The sequence below is a fragment of the Bombyx mori genome, chromosome 11 (assembly GCF_030269925.1).
Source record: "Bombyx mori chromosome 11, ASM3026992v2".
In the NCBI taxonomy this organism is placed as follows: domain Eukaryota; kingdom Metazoa; phylum Arthropoda; class Insecta; order Lepidoptera; family Bombycidae; genus Bombyx; species Bombyx mori.
Window position 1 is genome coordinate 7,708,830 of NC_085117.1, and position 14,812 is coordinate 7,723,641.

The 14,812-nt window shown below is 38.4% G+C and overlaps 2 protein-coding genes across 2 annotated transcripts in view; one reads left to right on the forward strand and one right to left on the reverse strand.

Moving 5' to 3' along the window:
* The window catches only part of LOC101743610 (GTP-binding protein REM 1), a 136,116-nt gene extending 123,528 nt beyond the window's left edge, over nt 1-12,588 (reverse strand). Inside the window, exon 1 of the mRNA XM_012695001.4 lies at nt 12,084-12,588. Within this exon, the coding sequence (XP_012550455.1) occupies nt 12,084-12,588 (505 nt within the window). The remainder of the gene's footprint in view (nt 1-12,083) is intronic.
* The window catches only part of BGRP3 (beta-1,3-glucan recognition protein 3), a 43,807-nt gene continuing 41,132 nt past the window's right edge, over nt 12,138-14,812 (forward strand). The window contains exon 1 of the mRNA XM_062670801.1: nt 12,138-12,706. The gene's annotated coding sequence lies outside the window, so the exon portion shown is untranslated. The remainder of the gene's footprint in view (nt 12,707-14,812) is intronic.

Sequence of the window (14,812 nt, forward strand, 5' to 3'; positions counted from 1 at the left end):
GTTCGCCGAGGACGGTGACCGGTGCTTGAGGTACCTAAAAGCTACATTAATGGGTCGGGAGGATCCGTAATGACGTGCCTAGTGTGACGTCGACTGTTTACCACACACAGGATCGGGTATGTAATTACTTAAGCACACTGATCGCTTGAAACGAGCTCACAGTCCTATCTCGTAGACCGCAAATACTCCAAAGCGTGCTTAAAATGTCCAAAAAGGTCCATAGAAAGGATATTACGCTCGGTGAAACTTCATAAAACGTTACCCCATTTACAACGGAGCAACGCAAAAAGAAATTCAGAACTTTTAACAAGTTTCTCCGGTAAAAAGTTCGACGTGTATCGAATTTGATAGTGGACCGAAAATACTTAAATTGGTTACCTTTTTTGACCGAAATTTTTGTGAAAACCAATCTCGGTGCGAACAAAACAGAACATTCTAGTTAATAAGTTTTCCATTGTTCTTATGGTTCAGGATTTGCTCGTTATGCAGATTTCTTAATATTTAATCGAATGTAATATCACCGGCCAGAAATGCCATGGGTATTGCATAGAAAAAAAAAACGTGTATTTAATTTAAAACATGAATTTACGGAGTTTTTTATTGCCGTTTTAGACAGCCAAACACACTTATTACAAAGTTAAGTCGTACACTGTGTGTATTACTAATAAAAATCTTATGTTACGGACGTTTTTTTTCCGGTTAAGGTACCCCTCCGCATGGTCCCATAAGGAACTTCGTTCCAAAAAAATGTTTATTTTGGTGTACAATAAAACTATATACTCTACCTAACTCAAGAAGTTGTGAGAATTTGTCAAAATAACAGCTTGCATTCCTAGTATGTCTAAGAACAATGATAATTACTATTCAATAAAACAATCAATATCAGTTGTTACGGCTCGTTTGCTGTCATGAAGCCAGTAAGCAATACCTGAAAATATTTCTTTACCTAACATAGACGAGGGATATGGGTCAGGCTAAGTCTTCATATGCTGTAATCGTAAATTTCAATACTTTACAGTTTTCGCAGAACGGAAGACAGAACGCGCTTTTTTCAATGCTGTAAAAAGAGACAGATAGGCGATCTTACGACATACCGAAGCTTACGACGTGAGACAAAAGTCGGTAACATTGTACTACTGTCCTACTCTACATGTGTATGAAAAAAAAAAGCATTCACATAAAAGTTTCCCTGACAATTACAACGAAAAATAAATCAGCCGAATCGGTCGTACGGTTCTCGAATGATGCTTCGTTATTAATATCAATGTTTTTTTATTACTAACTGGCTGACTTCGAAGTGCCTCAATGGATAAATAAAAGACCTAAACTTTTGTATAAAATAAACTTAAAACAAACAAAAGAAATCCGTCCGACGGGGGACACATCAAAGGGAAAACAAAATTATTATTTTTATTAAATTCTGAGTATTTTCATATTTATCTATCTTTTAAACCTTCTCTGGACTTCCACAAATAATTCAAGACCAAAATTAGCCAAAACGGTCCAGCCGTTCTCGAGTTTTAGCGAGACTAACGAACAGCAATTCATTTTTATATTTAAAAAAGATAATTTATTTTATTTAAAAAGAATAAACCAGGCATTGCACGATATCGCTTTGTTCAAGCGATGGGTTTTGTTGCCGCCGTCGGTTTTCTAGAATAGATCGCTTTTAATGATAACCGCTCGCTGAACTTCCTGTACATATTTATTTATTCATTTTGTTTTAGTTGTTATCGTACTGTCTTTTGTATTTAATGAACAATGAAATAAATGATAATATAAAATATCAACATGTCTTCTAAATCTAAACACGTTTATTTTCTTTCGGTCCAATTAAAAACGAAACCGGTATTTCCAACGTCAAGTATTATTTTTAAAATGAGTGTCCTCAACAAATTGGCATTCCCCGAGAACATCCTCCTGTACTTGACTAGAATATCCCCGTTAATTTTGTATTTCACAAATTACCGCTCGAATCGATAAGTTAATTAACTTTTTCGACAGCGTATTAACGATTCAAATTATGAGTCGCTGGAATTTTCACTTGTTTCATGTTCAAAAACGGTCTTGATTGAAAATCACTGCGGATTAATATCAGGCTAATTTGATTTAGTTGAAAAGCGTCCGTGGTGTTAAGGAGAGCGTCCAATACAGTGCAGACCATAGGTATTTCTCTGAACAATTATTTTAGTTTTCAATTCTAGCTTAGCTTTTATTCTTATTCTAACTTCGAGCCGTAGAGTCATAAAAGTAGATGTGTGATATATGCGTGTGATCCTTTCGTATCAATGGGAAGATCTTCCAACGTGATGTCGGGATATTGGGTAAGATAGTTTTATATTGTATTGTTTATGCAAGGATCTTAGCTCTATCCATGTTTATGTCTGATTTCTTCGCTGGCAGACACGATACGGATGTAGCGTTTCTATCAGCGAACAACACATTAGATACATATCACTTTAGGGTTTTTTTTTATTTTTTTATTCCTACATATTCCAGTAGCCTCGAGGGGTTATTCGGGGTTATTCTAGATTCGCCGAGCTAGTAGGTGAGTTCACGGGGCTCAAACCTGACGATGTTGCTAACACGAACCCTTGCAAGAGCCGTGCTTCGCAGAATCTACCGCCGCATCGGAACCGCGACCCACTGAGAAGATCCGGCGAGAAAGTCAGTGCGCTGTGTCGGTGGGTTAATTTACTCGTCGAGCCCTTCGTCGCAAGTGACTGGTTTAGGGATAGAGACTAACCCGGTGGTGCAATAGTTAGCGCTACTGACTGTAGCGCCGAGAGTCGTGGGTTCGATTCCCGCGCCGACTAAACATTGTACAATGAACAGGGTTGTTTGCTCTTTTTCTGAGTGTTTATTATCTATATATTTAAACATATATATGTTTATTAGCCTCTGATACCCATAACACAGGGAATTCTAAATTGAGGCCGCATGACCGTGCGTGATTTGTTCTCAGTTTTTTTAATTATTTTATTGCCCTTGTACGCAGACGACTATACGGCCCACCTGATGGTAAGTGGCGAATATCGACTCGGGTAACCGCGTAAAATTTCACATGACAAATTACGACCCACTCACCTCAAGCGTACGAGTATAGTGAGTCAAGCGAAATAATGTTTTTCGCATCAAAATAATATAAATTAATTTCCCTGAATCGAATTGAATTTATTTCATTCACGTACTCTTTGGAAATACGTACGTAAATGTGATTCAATAAGGCTTAGGCACGGGGCTCAGATACGAGAGGATTTGCGTTGTAAATGATGGGGCGCCGAAGGGAAACTTGGAATAGTTTGGCCTCATAAAATATTATTTGGTGCGCATGGTGGAATTTCGTGTAAGACGTTGTCATAAGTGTTTTTGTAATGTAACAGTAAATTTTTACGATCTGTTAGCGTGTTTCGGCTAAGTGAATAAAATGAGTCTAAATTATATAATGATATACTTGTGCGTTGTAATCTTTTTTTTTTGTTAAAATTGGGGATATTGTGATTTAATGATGACCAATACTAAAAAAAATAGAAGAGTGAGAAGAACGTTATGTGAAAATCGTAAGCAAAATATTTAAGATACATTTGTAATGACATTTTTTTGTTATTTTTTAGCCAAGAAATTTTGTTTAAGAACTTTTCATCTGCTTATCAGCGAGCTCTCGGTGTTAATGATATTATATTAAATTAACTCTAAATTTAACTAGTATAAAAGTCATTGTAATGTAATGGTCATATACGCATAGCTATCTATGCTGCAATTGGAGGTTAACATTTTATTAAAGATTTATTTCAAAATTAGTCTAATATTCGGGACCTTAAAAAACAAACAGGCTACGGAGGTACGCATTTATCCTACCTGGTGTTTCAAATGAACAGATTCTGAAAGAGGAAACTACCTGAACGTAAATAATCAAAAGTAAATACGGCACTATCCGACGTTAAAGTATGATATAAATCGTGCTAGCTCACGAATGGACTGCTTCATGCCGTAGGGCAGGAATCAGAAGAAGGTCGATAACCGCCCACGCCGACTTAAAACACAACCAACGTATATGGTAATAAATTATCTAAATAATTATTAAATTAAGTCCCATGTGCAAAAAATAGCAAAAAAAGGGCGAAAAAAAAAACATTGCCAGCCTTTTTGGATAATGAGATAAGGGAAATTTTCAACGAAACCTTTTCCGTTACGGGTATAAAACAAATTAATTCTTGGGTCAAGTGTTAAATTTTAATTTATAGATTTAGGTATTTAATTTTCGGATAGGTTTTAAAGACTTTTTTTTTTAATTCAATAATAGACTTGACGGATCCTTTTCCTAAGTAAGAACTACAAATTAGAACTACGATAATATATGTATGCCCATTTGATAATTATTTATTGTTTGCCGTGTAATATAATTAAATGCAGTTCATATTTCCTATATTAAAGGAATCCATTTAATGCTTGTCTTAATTCGATGTTCTTCTTCTTCTATATCGTTCGGATCGCGACCACATGTGACGTTCTTTTTTTTTATTGCCCTTGTAAGCAGACGAGCGCACGGCCCACCTGATGGTGAGTGGTTACCGTCGCCCATGGACTTCAGCAATGCCAGGGGCACAGGCAAGCCGCTGCCTACCGCTTAATACTCTCCACAAGCCTCGTTTGAAGAAGGACATGTCATAGCGCTCGGGAAAAACCGTGGAGGGGAGCTTATTCCATAGCCGGATGATACGTGGCAAAAAAGACCTCTGGAAACGCATTGTGGATGGCCGCCGTGGCTCCAGGTAGTATGGATGAACTCTACTCCGGTGGCGGGCGGTGCGATGGTAAAAACGAGATGACGGTACCATCTCGAACAATTCCTCAGAGCACTCCCCATGGAACATACGGTACAAAATACAGAAGGAACACCGAAGTCCCTCCGCGGACCCAGAAGTTCCAAACGATCCGTAAGAATGGGATTATCGACCATCCGAACGGCCCTCTCTTTCTTCCACTGTGTTCGATCATGGGTGGCATGGACCGCATGGTACAGACTACCACCAAGTACTTCTCTTACTAGGTCTGATCATCTGGCTGGTGTTCTTTGTTTAATTCGATAGAAGTACGAAAAAACCGAACGATGACGTTCAGGAAACTAGAAGAAAGGGTAATTGATCTTAGTTCCCGCTACAAACTTAGTAACCAGGAGACAATAAGTAGCATACGAACTTAGATTCTAAGTTCGCTGCTCGCAAAAAGAGAGAAAGTACCTTAAATGGCATATTATGGTCAGAAAGTAAATAGACTGAAAGTTGAAAAAAAATCCCTTACCATCCACCACGGTCCATAAATGACAGAGAATGACCTTTATTGTTTTAGAGCTTTTGAAGGCAGAATAATGTGTCTGACGGTATTTATTTTTCAACATCACCGAGACGCGATAATTCCTCGAAATCTCCAACAAGAATTAATCTCTTGTTAAGAAATTAGCGCTCGAAATCTTGGGTATCCCTAGTTATTTCTGCTGACTTGACGATATAATTGCGCGTTGTACTCATACGATAATTTCGTGCACATTCTGTATAGTTTAGTTATAAATTAATTTTGCTCTTACAACCATTACATAAATTGCACCACCCCTGTACTCGCATTAACAATTAACAGATTTAAACTTACCAGGCTGTAAAGGTGTTTCGTAATTTTGTTTCTTAAGTTCCTTTAAGAATTTAGGGTTGACAACTTGTTACGTTTCGTCATAACATTTCATTTTCATATTTTTTAAATTTTTTTATTGCTTAGATGGTTGGACGAGCTCACGGCCCACCTGATATGGTTATCGGAGCGCATAGATATTGTACAACGTAAATGCCGCCACCCGCCTTGAGATATAAGCTCTAAGGTCTCAAGTATAGTTACAACGGCTGCCCCGCCTTCAAACCGAAACGTCCGATCACTCCTTCATACGTCACCCACACGACTGATTTTTTGGGGGTTTCGTTTTTATTACACGCTGTTATTTATTCCTTCACCGTGGAAGTCAATCGTGGACTTTTAATGTTATACCTGATATTATTATCTAAGATCGATATTATCTACTCCCAATTGACTGGCAACAGGCCAGTCCATTTGCCATCGCACCACCCGTCATTCGAGCAGAGTTCATCGTTACTATCTGGTACCGTTAATACATATCCTTTTCCTAACCACGTTTGAAAGGAACAGTCAACAGTAGGCAAAAGCTTCACTATGCCCACTGTACTTTCTATAGGCCGCATGTTCATCTGACTTCATCATCAGCCCACTCACATCCAAGGCTAGACGTAGACCTCTTCAAACTTATAGCACTGGCTCCAGCTTCGATATTTTACGATTTTAAACACCAAAAAAAAATGCAGATAACAAACATATAAAGTTTTTCGACAAACTAAAAAATATATATATTGAAACAGGTCACGCATGGTCCATCCGGCACCAATTTAAGACTCCCAGTGCTATGGGTACCAAAAACTGATATAGACACTTGTATATACGTTTTTAAAAAAAATACTATTTGTATTATTTATATATTATATAGATAGGAGACGTGACTACTACCCGAGCGTGGACATCACAACCTGAATTCATAACTTAAGGTTACTTACTAAGCCTAATGCTTATCACAGAAGCTATTTTCATTGCTAGAATGAAGAAGGATATGACGAAACTTCTAAGTTGTTATCCAGGGAACAAAGAATGCTTACAGGGACAACAGCAACGTTACCTCTTAATTTTATGGAAATAACGGTATTTTTCAAACATATCTATAAAAATAAATTGCTGTTCGTTAGTCTCGCTAAAACTCGAGAACGGCTTTACCGATTTGGCTAATTTTGGTCTTAAATTACTCGTGGAAGTCCAGGGACGGTTTAAAATGTGAATAAATATGAAAATGGTCAGAATTATATAAAAACAAACAATTTTGTTTTTCCTTTGATGTGTCCCCTGTCGGACGGATTCCTTTTAATTTTATACAAAAGTTTAGGTCTTTTATTTATCGATTGAGGCACTATGAAGTCTGCCGAGTCAGCTAGAATAAATGTATTGTATTCATAAGCAAAACTATTTTAGATAACCTAACAAAGATACTTAAAGCGTTGAGACATTTCGACAAAGCTTCATTTAATAATACTCATCATTATTTAAAAGGAAAGCAATTTCCCCTGTCCAGTATTTGGACAGACTGCGCAAAGAAACCACACAAACACGTAATACATCTTCATTCCTTTTGTGTTTCCGTTTTAATTTCGTCCTTTGAACAATGTCTCTACGTAATAATTTTTTTATTTTTTTTTACTGCTTAGGTGTTTGGACGAGCTCACAGCCCACCTGGTGATAAGTGGTTACTGAAGCCCATAGACATCTACAACGTAAATGTGCTACCCACCTTTAGATATAAGTTCTAAGGTCTCAGTATGGTTATAACGGCTGCCCCGCCCTTCAAGCCGAAACGCATTACTGCTTCACGGCAGAAATAGTATATAATGTAATACAATGTACGTGAAAAATGAAGAAAATCACAATACTACACATCGAAAAAGAAGTTTCACTTCATTCACGTACACCAAGTTGCACGCGCACCGTTTTTTTTAATACGCTTTTATTACCTTCAGACGTATGTATGTTAGTATGTAACGGAATCTTTGAACATGATTTTGACCCCCTTTAAAACGTTGGATTAACTCGAAATTTGGCATACTTATTAAGGACCAATGACAGTTCAATATTAAACATTTTAAATTCAACTAAAAAATGAAAAATAAATAATAGTTTAAAAAAAAACTAAAAAAATACACTTTTATAGAAAATCTAACTAAAAAGCAGAACATAAATATTAATAAATTTGAATTAAAAATAGTGTAAGCAAAAATGATTTTATTGTAAAGAAAACGTGGGGTGCATGGTATCAGCAGTTATAAATATTTTATGAACAGATATGAGTAGAAGGGTTATTTTCATTATATCCTGAAAAGCTTCCGAGACTTTTCTATAAAAGCGTATTTTTTTAGTCATTTTAAACTAATATTTATTTTTATACTTGATCGACTCCATTCAGTCCTTGGTTATGTTTTTTGTTTAAGCTGACATTCAAATGGTCTTCACTTTGTGGCATGTTCTTCGTTCGTTTATTGTATTTAGGCTTCCGTAACCGGTCTATTCTATATTTGTATGAGGTTTCCGGTACGTGTATTGAAAAGCTTATGATAAGGATTTGAGATGCGGGTCCATCTGTCATCCTCCACTACAAAGCGGCTCTCGAAGTGGGCGTTGGGAGTTTGATTTGGTGTTCCAACTAGTCTAGTATACAACTGAGAGGTGGGGTTTTAAAGGCAGTCATCGCCTAAGAGAACCCACATCACACACTGCTAAACGGCTCGATGAGAAGAAATTGCTACAATATATGTCGGAGAAGCCACAATTAACACTATCGTCAGACATTGTAGGGGCGAATAGGGTTATCGAGCTAAGAGAAATATTAAGCACACGAATCACGTTTATTGTCTTTGAACAATTTAGAAATCGTCTCTTGACGTTAGCAAACGAAAACGAATGACAATTCTTAGGACGGAGGCACCGCTCTTCAAGAAGGCTGGTTGGTAAGTGTGATAAGCTCTCTCGCTCTAAGGCTCTGTCGTAGCACGAAGTTAGCAGAGTTCCGACGATACCGCAATCGTGTTGTCATCTCTCGGGAATCGTGCTGCGTTTCGTTTAGCTACTAAACTAATGACCGTCTCCGACATATATATATTTAACTTTATCATTTGATAATAATATTCATCAAAGTCCGATTTGTATAAATAATGCCTGTAGCAACAATGTCCAAGTGTGATTATTGGCACACGCTCGTAAAGAATAGGGGACAATCAATTACAAAACTTTATATAACTTCATGGAAAACAATAAGTATTTTAACGAGACATCAAACAGACAAGCTTTTGGATTCCAATAGACAAATAACTTTCGGCTTGTGACGGCGGATACCCGGGCAAATGTTTCGTATTAATTCGAGGCGGATTTCGGGATATTGTCAAAGTTAGTTCAGTCCAAATTATAGGCGATGACATTTATAAGTGGTCCAATTATTACAGTTGACTATGAGAAATGTTTTATGGAAAGTTAGTCTACAATTTTGGCGTTAATTACCCGTCTCGAAGTTGGAATGAAATGTTTTTTTAATTAATTGACGTAAGTTGATGGTACTGTGGGAAACATCTACGCAGAGTAGGTACTGACGATATTTGCTTAATAAAGCGATAGAATATTGGGTTTTATGTTTATTAAAAATGACAAAATAGTGCTCATTGACAAATAGCTTAGCGATGTGCTTGTTGGGAGCTATGCGAAGCTACCAGGTATTCACCGTGAACCACATGATGAACGTAATTATAACATTATGCATTAAAAAGAAAACGCGCAGATTACAGAGCAAATTGCTTAATAACCGGTTCTAGGGTCCGATCTTGAAATCCTGACTATTTTCGCTGCGAGACCTTTATTACAAGATCAAGACGACAAAATAATGAGCCTTTAATATTAGACACAAGTGTTTATCTAAATTCGAGAGGCTGTATAAGAATGTATTTTTTTACTCTGTTCAATTACTCGTAACGTCAGAATATTATCGTAATGTGTTTTTAATGACACAACGAGAAATGTACTACTGAATCGATTTGCGCAATAATTGGCCCACAGATCTTAGTATTATAACTCTGCAAATATTTTTTTAGTTCACAGGACGCGACCACAAAAGGAAAGGTCTATCGAGCGTGACTTTTTGATCGAAAAGCCGAAGCGATAGTCCGAGCAGTGTTCAAAAGTTATCTAAAGATTTAAAACAAAAATGTTGTTAGTACTTACTATGCCAGATTTATCCGTATCTTTAGTGGCCAAAGCTATTAATTAAATATTATGTAATTTTGACTGGACCGAACACATTCAATGGCTCCAAGCTAGGATTGTCTTTACTTCTGTTTTGTGGGTTTCGTTATCACCCTTCTGAGAGACAGCGGCTGTTTCAATGGGATTGAGAGTTTAAGCTTATCCCGTTACGGTAGGTGATGGTATGCACCTTAAAATATGTCGTCGGCTTAGATGCCACTAAAATCTATTATAAATAGACAGGGCGGGTGAAACCAGTACATAAATATTGAATTATCACGACACTTACAAACGGCCAATGCCTATTTCTGCCGTGAAGCAGTAATGCGTTTCGGTTTGAAAGGTGGGGTAGCCGTTGTAACTATACTGAGACCTTAGAACTCATATCTCAAGGTGGTTGGCGACATTTACGTTATATATGTCTATGGGCTCCGGTAACCACTTAACACCAGGTGGGCTGTGAGCTCATCCACCCATACATGAAATATTTATCCATATATTTGTATTTGGTCCACAGTATTTGGGAAATTTCTTCAGGCCACCTAACGTAGAACGTCCAGAAAATACAATACGAGTGTGTAATCTACTTAATCTCAATATTTCTATTGTTTTTATTCTCCAAAAGATGTTGAATATTTCAAACTATGTCTGCTTGTGTGTGTGTGTCAGTAGCCGCGATACTCTTGAGCGAATGGACTAATTGTAATGCGGTTTTTGGACGAGCTCACAGCCCACCTGGTGCAAAGTGGTTACTGGAGCCCATAGACATCTACAACCTTGAGATATAAGTTCTAAGGTCTCAGTATAGTTACAACGGCTACCACACCCTTCAAACCGAAACGCATTGCTGCTTCACGGCAGAAATAGGCGGGTGGTGGTACCTACCCGTGCGGACTCACAAGAGTTCCTACCACCAGAAATTTTATGCATATAGTAATTTTATGCTGGGGCTGAAAATTGGAAGCCAAGTACGATAATGTTTTAAATTTATATACATACGGACTTAGCAAATGTTAATAAAATTCTTTCACGTTAAAGAAATAGCTTCGTATAGTTAAAATGAAATTCGTAATTCTCTTATTTATTATCTGCCGAAAATTTCTAGCTGGTCCTACAACAAGATATTAATGTTTCGATTTGAAGGGTGGGACAACTGTTCCACAATACAATTTGAGGTTGTCCTCGAGTTTGAAGATTGATATTGCATAGTAGAAGGTGGATAGATTCATGTTTGCGTTGTATGCCACATCACGTCATGTCATCATACTGTTTGGTATAGATATCTGCGGGGTCTCTCTTTGGTAATAAAGTTCCAAAATTAAAATGGAAAGAATTAAAGAATAATTCATTATAAACTGGATTTCATTCGGATTGGATTTTAAAAATTCTGCCATTTTTTCATATTCAAAGCCGCCGGAATCTCGTGTTTTTAATTGGATAAAAATGTTTTTATTTAACTCATTTCGGTACTAAGTTAAATGCGGTGGGTGTTGGATCCAAATATTTGCTTAATTAAGTATTAAAAAAGGTTTTTGAGAATTAACGAGTTAATATGGTAATACTCTACCTATTCGACGAATTTAAAGCAAATTATTTACCAAACAGAAAGCGGATCAGTGCGACTTTCTAAACAGTCTAAACAAAAAGCGCCAATGTGGTTTCAAAATGTTAATGGTTTTCTCCATTGCTGACCTATTCAATAGGCAGAAAAGTATAAGCGCGGTTATGGAAAAGCACACGGTTCTATCAAATAGTGCAACTTATTAGAAAAAAGTTAACGAATTTAGAAGGCGCGTGAGTGCGTCGTTAAAGTAATTTCGATGTTTCCTTTATTTTTTCCATTTGTTTTGATATGAAAGTTTGTTTTGAACGCAACAGAGCGCGTCCTCCGCTCGCACCGATTTATTTTTACCAGCGGAGTTAACCCGGCGCTCTCGCTGATTTACGTCGACTCGTAAACGTTTCACATGATTCAGTATGACACGAAAATAATTTTGATGATCGTCATTCTAACCCGGTTGTGCGGAAAACTCGTCTTCCGCGTCGGGCGCCACGCCGCGTCCGACTAACTACTCCGGATCCGGTCGGAACCGAACAGGCCCACTGCCAACTTTTTTCATTTGAAATCATATTAAAGAGACCACTAAGTTTTATGAGCTCAAAAATAGATGAGGTGAACGAACGCGAGCAGCACTGACCTCCTTTCTGCGTGATGTTGAAGGATCGGAGTCGGTAGGAGTCCTCGTCCGGCTCTTCTTCGGGCTGGTGTGCGGTGCGAGGTACGTCGAGGAAGGCATTGGAGCGACGGGGCTGGGCGTGTTGGGCAGCAGGAGGACGGCGGCGAGCTGAGGCCTGACGACGGACCTGTGGCGGTGTTTCGGTCTCTGCCAGACGCGGTTCGGAGCTGTAACGGGCTCTGGTCTCGCGGTCGAGCTGTTGCTGCTGCTGCTGACGGCGGTGTCGCACGGAGCGACCACCGGTGATTCGCGCGGACTGAGATCGCGCGGCTGGACGGCGACGCGGCGCCGGCGTGGTCTCGGCGGGAGCTGCCAGCGCCTCCATGCTCGCGGAGGCCGGCGCGCATATCGACTGGGAGCGCTTCGTACGTCCGTCCGTGGCCATCGTCGCGACGGTACTGAACGTGTACTCTCTGAGTTTGGGCGCCCCGCCCGCCCCTCGCGCTTCTGGGCGGACTTGTTGCATTATGAGAATAGTGCTCTTTTAAATGCCACTAATTGGTGTAGTCTCTAGTGAATAAATGAAGAAAAATGGGAGTCGCACAAAAGTAAGTTGCATAGTACGGGGAGCAACAAACAAAATGGTAAGTTATTTCTCACATAATATAATGTAAAGATATGACAGTTAAATTTGCATATTGTCTAGGTTAGCTTTAAACTGTAAGCATTAAATAAACTAAATGCTCTCTTTGTTCAGCGTATTTAAGCAATATAATGCAACATAATGTGACTATACTGAGACCTTAGAACTATATCTCAAGGTGTGTGGCGCATTTACGTTGTAGATGTCTATGGGCTCCAGTAACCACTTAACATCAGGTGGGCTGTGAGCTCGTCCACACAGCTAAGCAATAAAAAAAAAAAAAAAAAAAAAAACATAATCTCGACCTACAAAGACATTTTCATCCGAATATTATGTGATTATAATTAAAAACTAAAAGGTCTGTGACAGTTCCTATAATGAACCGATAAAATGAGAGATTTGTTATTTGCTAGTAATAATTTTTTTCTTTTTTTTTATTGCTTAGATGGGTGGACGAGCTCACAGTCCACCTGGTGTTAAGTGGTTACTGGAGCCCATAGACATCCACAACGTAAAATGCGCCACCCACCTTGAGATACAAGTTCTAAGGTCTCAAGTATAGTTACAACGGCTGCCCCACCCTTCAAACCGAAACGCATTACTGCTTCACGGCAGAAATAGGCAGGGTGGTGGTACTCACCCGCGCGGACTCACAAGAGGTCCTACCACCAGTAATTACGCAAATTATAATTTTGCGGGTTTCATTTTTATTACACGATGTTATTCCTTCACCGTGGAAGTCAATCGTGAACATTTGTTGAGTAGGTATTTCATTAGAAAAATTGGTACCCGCCTGCGGGATTCGAACACCGGTGCATCGCTTCAACACGAATGCACCGGACGCCTTATCCGTTAGGCCACGACGACGACTAATATTTATTTCTGGTGGTATTTCTTAAAATTCCACAGAATATAGTATCGGTTTTTTTTTTCAATAAAATGTCTTTTCTTGGTAAGGAATAGCCCGCCGGTAGGTACCACCAGCATGCCAATTGCTGCTGAGAAATAGTTGTGTATTCTGGTTTGAGAAGAGTTAGCAGTTTACCAATACCCAATACGTCAAGGTATACCATCGCATTAGCAATTAAAACGCGCACTACATTATTTTTGACTTATAATCTAACATAGAAAAAATCTTAATTTTAATTTGAAATTAATGAGCTTAAGCAGACATTTTTAGTAATAGTCCGTTATTATAACACAGAACAGTTTTCTTAATTTGCAATTAAAACACGCGCTACTTTATTTTTGACTTATAATCTAACGTAGAAAAAAATCTTAATTGTAATTTGAAATTAATGAGCTGAAGCAGACATTTTTAGTAATAGTCCGTTATTATAACACAGAACAGTTCTTCTACAACATTCGACATCGGATGGACCCTTCGATTTTTTGCTAAAATTGCTTGCATGCGATAAGCGATTCGAGAATTTTTATTTTTCGGTGTTACCACTGGTACTCGATGACTCACCACGACAGTGACATTGTCGATAATTATTTCAAGAAACCTTGAGAACGCTTTGTTTGAAACTATAAAGACAGTTAGGTTTGCCTGCTTCATTCAGGCTTGGATCCTTAAAGGATTACGAATAAACAGCCTTCCTTTAAACGACCTTCAGAATCTTGAAAGAAATGTTATGTAATTCTCCTTTTTATCCCACATTATGTGGGACTAGCAACATGTCCTCTTTTTCCATTCCATTTTCCATTTCCTAGCCTTTTGTATTTACACTCGAACCCTTCTCTAGGATTCCCACTTCCATAACCGCTTTCTCTCATGCTCAGGATTGTGGCGGGTAGCCATCATACAACGCAAGATATTTGACAGATGCATGAATCTCGCATACGACATTTTCAAGATAAGCTTGCATATCTTGGTTCGAAGGGTGGGGTAGCCGTTGTAACTATACTGAGACCTTAGAACTTATATCTCGAGGTGGGTGGCACATTTACGTTGTAGATGTCTATGGGCTCCAGTAACCACTTAACACCAGGTGGACTGTTAGCTCGTCCATCCATCTAAGCAATAAAAAAAAATTAAAAAAAATTATATACAAGTTCCGAACAACAAAATTCGGACCGTCGGTTTCCCGAGCAATATCACCTG